The 14,322-nt window shown below is 38.0% G+C and overlaps 1 protein-coding gene across 2 annotated transcripts; it reads right to left on the bottom strand.

The window, feature by feature from the left end:
• Positions 1 to 5,815: 5,815 nt before the first annotated feature.
• LOC102014028 (NXPE family member 1) lies at positions 5,816 to 14,116 on the bottom strand. Of its 2 annotated transcripts, XM_013510993.1 has the most exons (5): positions 13,488 to 14,116; positions 11,162 to 11,227; positions 8,136 to 8,146; positions 7,818 to 8,018; positions 5,816 to 6,351 (listed from the first exon to the last, which is right to left on the bottom strand). In XM_013510993.1, exons 1-5 carry the CDS (start codon positions 14,108 to 14,110, stop codon positions 5,816 to 5,818), a joined length of 1,437 nt encoding a protein of 478 aa, XP_013366447.1. In that variant the 5' UTR covers positions 14,111 to 14,116. The 2 variants fall into 2 exon arrangements, with proteins under 2 accessions (XP_013366447.1, XP_005378219.1); XM_005378162.1 differs by lacking the exon at positions 8,136 to 8,146 and having other exon boundaries at positions 7,818 to 8,045; positions 11,166 to 11,227.
• Positions 14,117 to 14,322: the final 206 nt, after the last annotated feature.

Here is a 14,322-nt window from a genome sequence, read left to right on the forward strand (position 1 = left end):
AAGCCCTCCTAACCTGTAAGATTTGTGTAGAGAACTCTGCTATAATTTTAATGAGTTTAACTTTATATGTGATTCAATTGCCTCTCTGCAATAGCTTTTCAGATTTTGTCCCAGTAATGGACTTCTGGTACTTTGAGTATAATGTGGCACGGAGAGGTTCTCTTTTGGTCTTGGTTATTTGGGGCTCTATATGCCTCACCTGTATATGTATTTCTTTTTTCTACATTTTAGAAGTTTTCTTTCATTTATGTGAATAGTTTTTTCATGCCATTTGTGTTATCTTATTTTTGTTATCTTCTGATTTTTCACTTATTCTTGTTTATTTATTTATTTATTTATTTATTTATTTATTTATTTATTTGGTTGGTTTTTCTCTGGTACCGGGAACTGAACTCACGACCTTGTGCTTGCCTGGCAGGCGCTTTGCCGCTGAGCTAAATCCCCAGCCCCTCTTGTTATTTTTAGATTAGTCTTTACACCATCTGCCAGGTGTTGGATCCATTTCTCATATTCTCTTGTTTTTAAGGTGTCTTTGGATAACTGGTATTTGGAGGCATCATTGTATTTATGTTCTAAATTCTGTCCTCACATTGATCACTTCTGCTGCCCATACTTTCAATATGATTTTTAATTTTTTGTATTTCAGATTGAAGCCTTTTCATGGACTCTAATTTTTATATAAACTGGTCATTCATGTTTTTATTGTTTTATTTGGTCATCTAGCTTTTTCTTAGTGTTTTCTGAAAGCTCCTCTATCTTTTACTTCCATTATCTATGTAGTTATACCTTTTCTATTCTTGCTGAGTACCTCCTTGAGCTGTTTCCTAACCTCTGTTATCCTTCCTAGTAATTTTGTTGAGTGGTTTATGTGATTCTTCCCCTTGGCCTCCCCCTATAGCTTTGGGGGAGTTGGGAGTTTTGGGAGGCATTTTGTTGTCTTGTCTTCTGATGTGTCTATTGTTTGATGCTGAGGTTTATGGATACTTTAGTCTAAAAACTTTGTTGCTAGCATAGGATCTCTTTAGTTGCTTTTCAGTGATGTACTTTGCACATGGCTAACTATAACCCTTTATCACAGCCCCAAGATCCTACCATCTTGGTTAATTTGGGAGGGTAGAATGCAGTATTGTTAGCCTAACAACTAAGTTGTCTGTGAGTGTACTTTAGTATTGTTAATGCCACAACGATAATTTGAGTGTTGGCTCACAGAGAAATAGTGACATTTATGTGATCCTGTTAATATCAAGTGAATCAACTACAGAATTATCATCCAAGGCAAATTTAATATTAACATGTCATAAGAACCAATTATGAGCCAGGTGTTGTGGCACACACCTGTAATCCCAGCACTTGGGAGTCTGAGGCAGGGGGATTGCTGTGAGTTCAAGGCCAACCTGAACTGCATAGTGAAACCTTGTCTCAAAAAAAAAAAAAAAAAAAAAAGAAGCCAATTATGTATCATGTACCATCCTTAATCCTAGAGAAGACATCTGCAGTTATGATATAAACATTAAGAAAATCCAGGTATTGACTTACAGCTAATATGTACTAAATGTGACAGCTATATCTTCACTAGTGGTAGAAAGAATTCTATAGCAACTTTACAGAGCTTCCTAACTATCAGAAGATTAATAAAGCTTTATGGCTGTACTGTTCAAGATATAGGCCTTGGTAATGGAGGAATGCTAGAAGAAAACTTGGATTTCTTAAACTCTATGATCTAGATGGAAGAGAAAGAAGTGGTACAAAGGATCTTATTCAGGAGCAAAAGGATGTTTATAGAATTAGGTAAAGGTAAAAGAAAAAACTGAGGAGAAATAGAAGATAAAAGAAAAAGATAAAAAGAAAGAAATTATGTTGAGAGTAAAAATAACAGAAAATTTATAGGGAAAAAATTAAAAGGACAAAGAAGAAAAAACTAAAAAAGGAGATAAGAGATAAGCAAGGAAGAAGGACAAAGGCAAATTCCACAAGGCCCCCAAAAAATTGGTGAAGAAGGAGGAAAGAAGAGAAAAACAAAGCAAAACACAAAATTAGAAGCAATTCACACACTCACAAAAAAAAATACAAACAAAAACAAAAAAGAAAAAAATTTGCTGTGATTTTGAACTTGTGGATTCCTTCTGGGATCTACAGTTTTGTGCAGAGTTTAAGGGCAGATATGGTCCCTCCTCCTGCTGGTAGATAAAGAATGCAGTCAGACCTCAGGTCTATGCTGGATTCCGGTACCAGCAGGCAGTAGGGTTAGGATAAGGGTGCCTGTTCAGCGACTTTCAAATCCAGAGCAGTTCATGCTGAGCCTAGCCTTGGCAGTGGGGTAGGGCCCATGTCCTTCAGCTTAAACCCCTCAGGCGTCTCTGGCCAGCCTGATTGCAGCTATGGCTGTCTCCCATCGCTGTACCTCACTCAGTCACTGTGGGAATGTAACACTGGGAGCCCTAAACTCAAGCTAATCTGCTGCTGTTCTAATTCCCAGGTTGAAACAATCAACCACTCCCTGGAATGGCATCTAACCAAACACTGTCTCCAGTGGGTACAGGGACACTTGGACTGGAGTCACTCACCAGCTGTTGCAACTCATAGCATCTGCTGATTCATTCCACCACTCTGTTTCACTCTCTAGACCTATTATTATTGTTATTATTATTATTTTTGGTCTTTTTGAGACAGGGTCTTATTACCCAGTTCAGGCTGGCCTTGAACTCACTTTGTAGCCCACCCTGGCCTCCAACTTGCAGTGATCCTCTTGCTTCAGCCTTTAGAGTGCTGTGATTGCAGACCTATTATTCTTAAATTTGGTCATTTAATTTCTGTTTTTTTTTTTTTCTCCGGTACCGGGAACCGAACTCATGACCTTGCACTTGCCAGGCAGGCGCTTTGCTGCTGAGCTAAATCCCCAGCCGCTGGTCATTTAATTTCTTTTTCTTTCTTACACTCAATGTGATAATTCATTGTCCTTGTCTTCCAACACTGATGTTCTTTCTTTTGTTTGGTCTGTCCTACTGGAAGGACTTTCTATTGAGTTTTTCATCTAATTCATTAAACTTTTTATTTCTATGATTTCTACTTAGTTTTCTTTCAAAATGTTTATCCTTTTATTAAATTTCTCATTTATATCTGGCATTGTCTTATTTCATTATTTTTTCTGTATTTCTTGAAATTTATTGACCTTTTTGAAATCATTTAAAAAATCCTTTATCTGGTGTTTCATCTACTTCAGTATCTTTAGAATCAGTTACTACAGAATTGTGAAGTTTTTCGAGGGTGTACTTTTTATTTTTTCATGTTTTTTTTTGTATTTCTATATTGAAATATGTGCACACCTTTATTTGGATATCTCTTTTATTTCAACTCCAGATTTTCTTATGGGATGGCTTTCTCTTGATAATGTACATTGGTGGTAGTTTTGCTGTATAGTGATATGTTTAACCCATGTTTAACTATATGATGTAGTTTTCCTGTGGCTTTTTAGGTAGTTTTTAATGGGTTTTTACTCTGTATGTAATATTTTGGGACTGAAGGATCCACTTTCTCTGTAGAACTTCTGTCTGAAAGTGCATGGGAGTAACCTATGTTAGTGCCCCTCCGGAGTGGTGATCACAGCAGTTGTGTTAGTTCTCTCTGTTGTTACTGAGTGGATGAGTGTCCACCGGTGGTTAATTTCCAGTAGTAGATCCCCAGCACTACTGGATCATCAGCTGGGGGTTTTTCTCTTCAGTTCTTTATGCTGGGACATTCATCTAAGTTAGAGCAAGACTACTTCATTGATGGAGTAAGGGAAATTTTCTTTTACTTGCAGGGGATGTATCTCAGTAACAAAACACCCACCCAATGTGTTCAAATTTCTGAGCTCAACCTCCAGCATGATGTTGGGAGAAGAATACAGCCAGTAATTCCAACAACAACTTAAAAGGAAACTGGATATAGACATACTATCAAAGCATATTATTAATAAAAGCATCTGTACCACAAATAACTAAAGAAGGGGGAGGGATAATATACACTAGATTAAAAATACGTATGTTGTCAGGTGTGGTGGTGCATGCCTGTAATCCCAGCACTCAGGAGGCTGAGGCAGGAGGATCATTCTGAATTTGAGGCCGGCCTTGGCTATAAAGTGAGCTCAAGGCCAGCCTTAAGTGCATAGTGAAACCCTGTCTCAAAAAGACAAAAAAAAACCATATATGTTAATGAATATAAAATTAACATTATAAGAAAGGAATAAAAGTGAGAAAGAAAAAATAAGATCATATTAAATAATTCAGAAATAGATATAATTAGATAAATGTATAAAAATAGGGAAAACAAAAGAAAATGAAACAAAACACAAGCAAAAGGGCAAATAATACACAGTCAAAAATTCCTCCTTGCTGAAATGTTTAATAAGGAAATGGAGATGCTTCTTTCTGTGAGTTGTAGTTTTAGAGACTGCCAGGAATGAGAGGTGGGCAATGGGTCACAGGTCCAGTTAGGGATATTTCTTCTCAGTGCCAAATAGTCCAAACCACGTGGGCCCATGTAGAGAGTGAGGCCTGTCCTACCTTGCCTACCACTGTGTCTAAGACAGTGTCTTCTGCAAGACTACATTCATGTTAGTGGGTTTTTGTGTTCATCAGTAGTGTGGAAGCAATTAGAGCCACCTTCAAACCCATTTCACTGGCCAAGCCTATGGACTTATCTGATAATTCCCCCACACTTCCAGAGCGCATAGGAGTAGCCAGTATTCCAGATGTGGTGGCATATCCCTGTATGCCTCTGTGTGTGGAGGAGGTAACTAAATCAACACAATCTGCACTGAGGGAGAGTGTGGTGTGGTAGGAAGAGAGTTATTGGACAGCACCTGTGTGAATCCACACACAGCTGATCCTATTCCTTTTCACATGTGTCTATCTAGATTTAATTGGAAGCACCTTCTCCTCTCCACATCACAGACTGTGCTTCCCACTACACAGATTTCTCCACAAATGTGTCAAGGTCACTTCCTTGGGCCTACACTCTCTTCCAGGGTGTCTGCCTGATGCATCACTGAGCAGAAGTTGCTGTGGCATCCTGGAGATATAAAAATGCTGGGGCTTCTGATTCTCTGAGCATTATGTTCAGACAATAGGATACTCCATAAGATGGTTCCCAGTTATGGCACCATGTAAATATGCCAGGAAATACTGGGAAATTCTTCGGTGCCATCTAGCTATATAGATCTTAGGCCTCCTGAATGCTCATGCTGTATGTTAGTATGGTGCCAGATCTTGTGCTTGTGGAGATCTTCATGACTTTTTCTCTTTTCACTTGCTGGGAGCTAGAGGGCTTGCTTTTCCCATGCTGTGTTGCCGTAAACTAAGTGTTGTGGCTCTGTTCTGTTGCAGTTTTAAAATCTAGTATTTCAGAGTTTTTCCTGGTCCTTGACTCTTATTCCAAAGTGCTTTCCCATGATACCCTGGCTCACCTCACTATGTGACTATATAATTTTACAGGAAAAATTAGGTGACTCCTACATTAAAACACCATGAAAATCTCATGCTCTCTTTTACCCTTTCTGTTAACTTCAACCACAAGTTATAGAAATCATGACCCAAACTTGCTTACAGGGTAAAATATTTCTTATTCCACCCTGACAAGCTCCAGGCATGGTACAGTCATTCTTCACGTTCGATATTCTTGGCATTGGATTCCATCTTAGTTGTCATTGTCCTCAGGTGTCCTTTCTGCCAAGAAAGATTCTTTAAATTTGATATTTTGAGACCCACAAATGAGAAGGAAAAACTTAAGTATACAAAGGATTGTGAAGATTGTTCATAGTAACTTTATATACTATGCTTTAGCAAATGTAGTTTAAAAACATGTCAATCTGATTTCTAATCACAACATCTGGTGGGTGGAGCATGTTGGCATTGTATGCAATGGTCATGTCCCAGGCATCAATGACACCCACATTGAGGTCTTTGAAAATGTCCTTCAGGGTAAGATATTGAATGTATCCATGGAATTCATCAAACCACTGTCTTTCCATGGGCATTTCTCTGATATTTTCTGTCTTAATGATCACTTTAGTGGCTGGACTTCTTAGAAACAGCCGTTCAATTGCCTTTCGGATTCTGATAGCCCTGCGAATGAAAATATCAATGGGGAAGGGTCTGAAGTGATGGCCAAAGGTAATAACGATGGCTGTGTTTTGGTCCCCGAATACCCGGTCAATCTCCAGAGGGATATAACTGTCATCTACCACTGAATATAGATTAACTGTGAAAAAAGGGTAGCTATGCTTTTTCCATTGAATCTGAGTGTGTCTTTCAGCATCCAGAAGCAAACGTTTCTGAAAACTTCCAGTTCCATGAAGATCAAAAAATTTCAGTGCTGATAAAAAATAAACAGATCTTTAATTCCACTGTAATGATTAATATTTTTAGAAAAAATATCTTATTTACAATACCCACCTATTTTTGTCATCTATAACTCCAATGATGATTAATGTTTGTAAAAGACTATCCTATCATTTAGAGTACTCACTTAGAATACTTCCTTAGGAGCATCCTGTGCTCTGGGGTAGGTTACCAGATCATATATGAGAAATGTCAATCAAAGGGCAAAGTTTTATTGGAATTTTTTTCAGTTATAAAGACTTTTTATCATGATGACATAAATATAATAAAAGTTTGCTATTTTCACCATTAAAGCATGTAACTCAGTGGTATTAATTATATTCACAATGTTGTACAGTCATCACCATTGTTTCCAAAAATTTTATACCCTAATCTAAGACTCTGTACCTGCTAAGCAGCATCTCCTCACTCCCCCATTTTCCCTAGCCCCTGCTAACCTATTGTCCATTTTCTGTCTACATGTATGTGCCTATTCTGTATAGATCCCGGAATTATATTTGTTCTTTTGTGTGGTTTGTTTTATACTTTTAAGGTTTGTTGTTGTTGTAGCATGTATTAGAACTTTGTTCCTGTTTTTCTTTAATTTTTTTTTGTAGTGTTAAGGTCCCAATTCAGGTTCTTATGCATGATAAACAAGTGCTCTATCACTGAAGTTACATCCCTAGCCCCAGGATTTCATTTGTTTTTATGGATGAATAATATTCTGTTATGTGCATAAACCACATTTTTTAATTCATTCATTTGCTGATGGATATATGAATTGTTTTCACCTTTTGGTTATTTTGGTCATTCATTTAGAGGTATCTAGTTGAGTTCCTATTTTTAATTTTTGGGGGTGAGGACTGAATACAGGCTCTTTGCCTTTCTTAATTTCTGTTGTGAGATAGGTCTCACTAAGTAACAAGTCTGTTTTGAGATAAGGTCTCACTATGTAGTCCAGGCTGGCCTTGAACTCACTGTATAGCCAGGCTGGCCTCAAACTCTTGCCTCAGTGATTCTCCTGCCTCAGCCTCCCAAGTTCTGGTATTACAAATGTGTGCCACCACATCCAGCTGCTATGCAGCTAAATTGCCCCAGCTGGGTTAGTTTTGATCCTCCTGCCTCAGACTCAGGGTGCCGGTATAACAGGCCTGTACTACCATGTGCAATTTCATTTTAGTCTTGATTTGCATTTTCTAATAACTAATGACTGGAGCTTCTTTTTGTGTGATTGTTAAACATTTACACATTTTTGGAGAAATGTCTATTCATTGGAATTTATAAAGCACAGCAACATTTCTTATGAAAGAGGGAATAAAATACATTTCAAGTGAAATGATTCAAAACCAGAAAGCTAAATGAAGGAAAAATCAAAATAGCCCAAGTAAGAGAATAGAGACCTCTTTAAAAGTACTTTAAAATTAGCCTGAATTTCTAAAACAATACAAAATAATTACATACTTTTTAGAACTTTGGGTAAGTAGTCAGTCCACTGACGCAGCGTGGAGTCTCCCAGGAGGTAGATGAGTTTTCCTTTCAAACAGTCATTTATCTTCATTGTATCTAACTGAATCTGGTTGCAAAATGTTGGGATCCACCTGTCTTGTAGCACGTAACCACCAGGGAAAGGACTCTTCAGTCCAACTTGACATTTCCCTTTTACTTTTTCGTTTTCTGGTAACACAGATACTTGTGGTAAGTGGTTTTAATGGCATCAGGTAAACATCCAGACTTCTTTCTTTTTCCTTCCCTTCTTGATCTCTTCTCTATTCATCTAACTCTTGTTGCTTCTGCACCGTCCTAGCACTATTATTTTGATCACTAGCTGTAAGTCATTTTCACTCATTCTGCTGAGCCATTTTGTGTCGCTTTCTGCCTTTCTATTCATATTCTCCCAAATCCAGTCACTGGTTAAGTCTCAGTGTTCTGTTCTTTCATTGTCATCCCCGATGACTCTTTAGGGACTTAAATGTTTTTCTAATCTGAATCTTAGTGGTCTGCCAGTTGATGTTCTAATTATCAAATTATTTAATTCTATCAAAGGAATTCTAACAAAGAAATGATCTTAATTTTCATATTTACAAAATACTTCATAATATAACATATGTATATTTCAAAAATTTCAAACAGAACCAGGTGTGGGGGCCCAAACCTGAAAACCCAGGACTCTAAGACTGAAGGAGGAGGATCATAAGTCTGCACCCAGCTGGAGCAAATTAGCAACTTAGTAAAGCCTCGGGTCCAAGTTAAAATAAAAAAATGTTGTAGATATAGCTCAGGGCAAAGAAGCCCGGGTTCAATTACCAGCAGTGCAAAAAACAAACAAACAAACAAACCCCAACAAAACCAAAACCAAAACCAATAAGTAAATGGATAAATGTAAATTTTTTAAAATTACAAAATAAGAATGCCGAACAATATAAAATACCTACTGAGCTGATTTTTAAGATAGAACTTTACTAAAAGTGTCAAGCAGCTTGCAGCACAAGCCAATATTCTGAGATATTCTAGCAAGTTCCACTAGAATTTCCAGCTCTGTTATGGTCTGCCTTCCAAGGTATCCTATCTGGCAGACCATGAAATGTTTTCATAACCCTAAAATTATTTTTAAATTTCAGTGTGACATGGCTAGGCTTCCAGGAGGCCTGCTGGCATTGTATCCTGGGTTATTTTAATATCATAATCCTAGATATTTAGGATTCATAGTTTCTAAGTATTCTTAACCCTAAGAATTATTTTTTTTTCCCCCCCCTCCGGTACCAGGAACCGAACCCACGACCTTGCGCTTGCCAGGCAGGCGCTTTGCCGCTGAGCTAAATCCCCAGCCCAACCCTAAGAATGTAATGGCGTATCTGAGACGATTGCCTTGAGCTTATTGTTGACTGCCATATCTTACCTAACGTGGTACCAGGATATTGATTTTCCTATGATTACTCTTACATACTTAATTTTAGAATAAGTTTGGTATTTGAACTATATGTGGTGAATGGTACAAGATTTCATTATCTTTGTTTTACTAGACTAGCCGTGATGATAGGCAAGCTAATGTTCCCTAAAGTTTTCAAGTACAGTACTAGTTCATCAAACCTGTGAATGTGTTGCCTTCCTGGCAAAGGGGATTTTCCGGATGTGAGTAGGGGTATAGTCTTGAGATAAGAAGATTTTCCTGAAATTATCTCTGGCAACATGCAGAGACTCCCAGCTAAACTCCTTAGTCCTCCAACATGTAAAATAGGAGCAGAAAGGGAGACCAAACATATGTAACATAAGGATTTGAACAACTGTTGTCTTTTTGGAGACCAAGGAATGTGGCTACAAGGAATGTAGACTTTAGAAGCTGAAAAAGGCAGTAAAACAGAGCCTCTAAAAGGGAACACAGTTCTGCTATACTTTAACTGTAGTTCAGTGACACTGATATCCAGCTCCTGAATGACAAAATGTGGTAGTACATGTTTCTTGTTCTAAACTGCTTTGTTACTGTAGCAATAAGAAACTAATATAGACAAAACCCACATCTTTGCAATTTTAGGGCATCCCAATTTGAAACAGCATATTTTCTTCTATTTGTATAAATTTTATTTCATACCCTTTAGTAACATTTCAAATTTTCTTTCTGTAGGTCGTGCTCGTTTTATTATTTGCTTTTTAAAGCACAAAGGATATATACCACTATATTCCCCATTTGACTCTGTGTTTCCAAAACCCACCAAATAAGCACTCAGCTTAGCACTTGACTGAGGGTACCTCCCTTTCAGCTTCTTCACTGGCTACATTCTACCTCATGCCCACCTCACTGGTTGAGTTAACAAGGTCCACAGTAATTTTGCTCATGATTACAGTTTCTGATAAAAGACTTCCATTAAAAAGTACACAGTAGCTCATTAAATCAGTATTACTTAGCAAGGAATACTTTTTAGGATGTCTCAATAATATTTTTCCTTTCAATGTATGTAGAAATGGACAATGAGAAATTACTCATTTAACTGATTCTCTATATTACTTACTTAACTCTAACAATTCTATCCCTGATATTTATGAAATTTCTCTTTCACTCTATCCTCTAATTACAGATATCCTCAGGAATCAGTCAAATATTAACTATAACATGAGTCTTTCTGCATTTGCTTTCTTCATAGAATTAGTAGATGAGTGTTTTTCAAATTGCAGGCTTAGTAAGGATTTATTTTCTCCATTTGTGCATAATGCTTCATCTCTATTAGACCTTCAATAAACATTTGCTGACTGAATGAATAAATATTGGCAATAAATCGTTGTGAGTTGCCAGGTTTACCGGTGTTATTGATGAAATAATTCTTTGTAGAAAGTTATTTTAAAGCTAAGGTAGTATGTTTCATATGGAACATTGCTTTCTGTTTGTTATTAAAGATGTTTGTTATAATAAGACGGGAACACCATATAAAATTGATAAGTGCATCTATAGCAGTTAGAGGTTCTGCCAGCAGAGTTAGGAAACCAAAGCCACAATGTTCCTGCTCTGAAGCTGTGGGTTTCCATCAAAGACACTTTCACAGAGGCTCAGTCTTTAGGAGTTGAAATCCTAGGTTTAAATAGAATGTATGATACTACTATTTTCTTCTCTTGGGTAAATCAGGATGAAATCTGTTATAAACAGAGCTTGAAGTAATTCAGCAAAATTGATTTCTCTTTAAAGTCCAGCATGATTGACATCAAAAACACCAGCTAAGGATTATCCTGCAGGAAACTATAATGAATATAGATTAATACTGATAAACTGCTATGAGTTAGACATGGGCCCAGCAGCACCTACCACAAATAGATCAGACTTACTGTTACATTGGGAGACCTCAATATGTTTAAAGTCTTTCATTATTTCGACTGCCACTTTGGACCTTCAAAAGAAAAGACAAATTAGACTGTCGTTTGTTCACATAAATCAGGCCACAAAAATCAAAATCACCTGATTGTAAATGAAGGGTAGTTTTCAATATTTTATAAAGGAAACTATTATTTTTGTTGTAAGTTTTAGATATATTGGGTATTGTAAATCAGTTAGGATTTTGGAGGACTTTCTATCCTACTGAGAGTACCTGAAGTCCAGGGCAGCTCTACTTAACTGCCATGTGCAATCAGTATGTCCTATGATTTTAGATTCAAAAATTTATCAAATCTGCAAGTTAACTATCTGTTTCTACATCATTTCTTCAAGTGCATATACTATTTTTTAAAATTACTATGTCTCTTCTATTGGCCACCCTGTCTCAGTTTTATTCTACCTAAATTCTTCAACACAACTGCCAGAGCAACCTTTCCAGTTGCAAATCTAACTGCATTATTCTTTAAACTCCTATATTGTCTCCCCATCACTTACTTAAGGAGTTCAGACTCCTTAACATGAACATAAAGTCCTTACTGCAGGGTTCCTTCTTCCCTCTGTAGCGAAGTTCTCTGCTGTGTTCACCTTCAGTTTTCCCTACATGCCTGATGTCTGAAGATTGTAAGTTTTCTGAAGGAAGGTAGTGCATTTGTCTTGCCTATTGCCATGTCCTTAATATCTATCCCACTTGGTGACAGAAAGCAGTGGTCATGCATGAATAATTAATTATATTCTGCATTTCTTTCATGCAATTGATGAAAGACTAACTGATTATTCCTGCTTCAAAGCTCTCACTTCCTCATCCACTTTGATTCATTCTTTTGTTTCAACCTGTGTTCATGTGTGTGTAGGTAGAGGCAGGCAGGAAGGACTAGGGATCAGGTACCAGGTACAGCATATACAATTACCCTGTTCTCTGGTATAGATGTCTCTTCAGGGCCAATCCCATAAAGGCAATATTTTTATCCTTAACAGAGATTTGGGTGTGAGGAGGGTTAGTGAGTAGGAAGAGGTTTGGTGAGTTGTACAATCTGAGAAAAGTGGGAAGGAGCAGAAACTTAACTGTGGTTTTTACTTATTCAAAAGTGAATTGGAGACACTCAAATTTGAATAGCCTGGTAAGATTCTAAAGTGCAAATATTTCCCATGGTTTGCATTAACTCTTATTTCCTATATATGTATTTTTCTTAGAAGAAAAAGTCTCTAAGTTTGACTTTGAAAGCTTCTAAGAAAGTGAATGCTGTGATTCCTGAGACCCCAGCATTTTACTCTGTCCCCAAGCTTAGGGAAAATAAATACCCATGGGAGTTGGGCATAGACTTTTGCAGCATGAAAAAGAAAAAGAAGCGAATTAAGGCTTATGGAAAGTTAGCAATCGATCAAAAGACTCTGGAACTGATAAGTGTCTCAGGGTTTGGCTGATAGTTCTAGGGTTTGTGATTAGTCACCTTTTGCAAAACCTCAAAGTGGCCCTGATGTTTCATTCATGTAGACACCCAGGTTTGTTCAACCAAAAGCTTCAAAGAACTGATTGGGTCACACTTTGAGTAAAATAAAGGATGCCTTGACCTGGTGTAGGGTATATAGAGGCATCTTTTCATGAGATCAACTGGAGATGACCTGTGGGTTTGGCTTTTAAAAAGGTGCTTACGTTGAAGTATAGAAGGAGGACAGTTGAGAACTGTAGTCTAGGTGAGGCCATTGTGACCTGAACTTGGATAGTAGCACTAGGTATGGAAAGAAATGGTTGAAAGCAAAAGATACTTAACATGCAGAATCTATGGGCTATAATGGGAGGTGATGGAACATCAAGGAATCTTTTTTTTGATGCAACATTTGTGGACATATAGCAGAAACCTTCTGTAGAACGTATTTTCAAAACTTACATATGTAGGGCCGGGGATATAGCTCAGCAGCACAGTGCCTGCCTGGCAAGTATGAGGTCGTGGGTTCAATTCCCGGTGACAAAACAAACAAACAAACAAAACTTACATCTGTAGTAAAATATATGATTGAATGTGACATTGTTGGTTGCCATACAAAAGTATAGGCCATATATATTTTAGATTTCTACCTGTGTGTTCCTCTTCTTGAACATTTCAGTGAAAATGCAAACTGTAGATTGAGTTAAGAAGAGGATGCCACAAGAAGACGCCATCTGTCTGTCCAGAACCTTGAACAGAATCATCTGGGAGGGTCATGCTCAATGCTGACATAGGCAGTATACCTCTGTTCAGGAGGACAGTGTCTCTCACTGTATTGAAAAGTATACTCACTTATGGAAAAGGCTTTTTTCCTTGACAGTAAGATAAGAGCTTTTTCGGTTCCTGGTAGACACATGGGTCAGGGCCTCACAGGGCATGTGTTGAGGCTTCATACAGTAGAAGACTTCATGGTCTCCGCCAAACAGGTATTTGCATAGTTCTGCAGTTGAGTTTAAGGTCAGGCCACACTCAGAAAGGACTTGTGAAGTGCCATTAACAAATTTACCTTGGAAAATAATTATATCACCGGTTTCTTTCCTTGCCCTCCAGAGAGCTGATGCCCCTTCACTGGGGTGCATGAACAGGACAGACAAGGAGACCCCACCCTCCCAGAACAGAGTGAAGCTGACAAGGTAGGTGCCATTGTTGAAGTCTGTCACCTTTCCTGATGCACCGGCCTTAAGGCTTGGGGAAGACATCCTGGCCCTCAGAAAGTCCCCACCATATTCCTTCCTGCGTCCTAGATGGTCCTTCACCTCCAGCAGGATGTCCAGCTGGTCCCCCCTACAGTATGTGTCTTGAGGGTTGAGGATGGTAGTTATGCTATTGGCTGCACTAGTGGTGGACTTCACATCGGTGAAGGGTCTGAGCGGGATCAGCTGGTCCAGTTTCTCTGTGATCTCCCTGACTCTCATCTCAGTTTCTGTTGCTGACTTTATCAGGCTCATTGATGTGTTGGGGAATGAGGACTTTGTGGAGGTGTCCCAGTTTTGGAGAGAGATGGGGAGGTTTAGAGGCAACCAAAGCTGAAATGACAAATACATGACATATTACAAAATCTACTTGTTCACAGTCATTTTTACTTACAATGAGTTTGAGTGCTTATGTATATACCCTCATCAATTTT

Source organism: Chinchilla lanigera, unplaced genomic scaffold (genome assembly GCF_000276665.1).
Source record: "Chinchilla lanigera isolate Chin_1 unplaced genomic scaffold, ChiLan1.0 scaffold00011, whole genome shotgun sequence".
Classification (NCBI taxonomy): Eukaryota; Metazoa; Chordata; class Mammalia; order Rodentia; family Chinchillidae; genus Chinchilla; species Chinchilla lanigera.

Coding starts and splice junctions, on each gene's coding strand:
- LOC102014028 (XM_005378162.1), bottom strand. CDS start 14,110: ATGAGAGTCAGGGAGATCACAGAGAAACTGGACCAGCTGATCCCGCTC. Junction 11,228..13,487: donor GAAAAAAGCCTTTTCCATAA/GTGAGTATACTT, acceptor TTTCTTTTGAAG/GTCCAAAGTGGCAGTCGAAA. Junction 6,352..7,817: donor CTTACCCAAAGTTCTAAAAA/GTATGTAATTAT, acceptor ATTTTTTATCAG/CACTGAAATTTTTTGATCTT.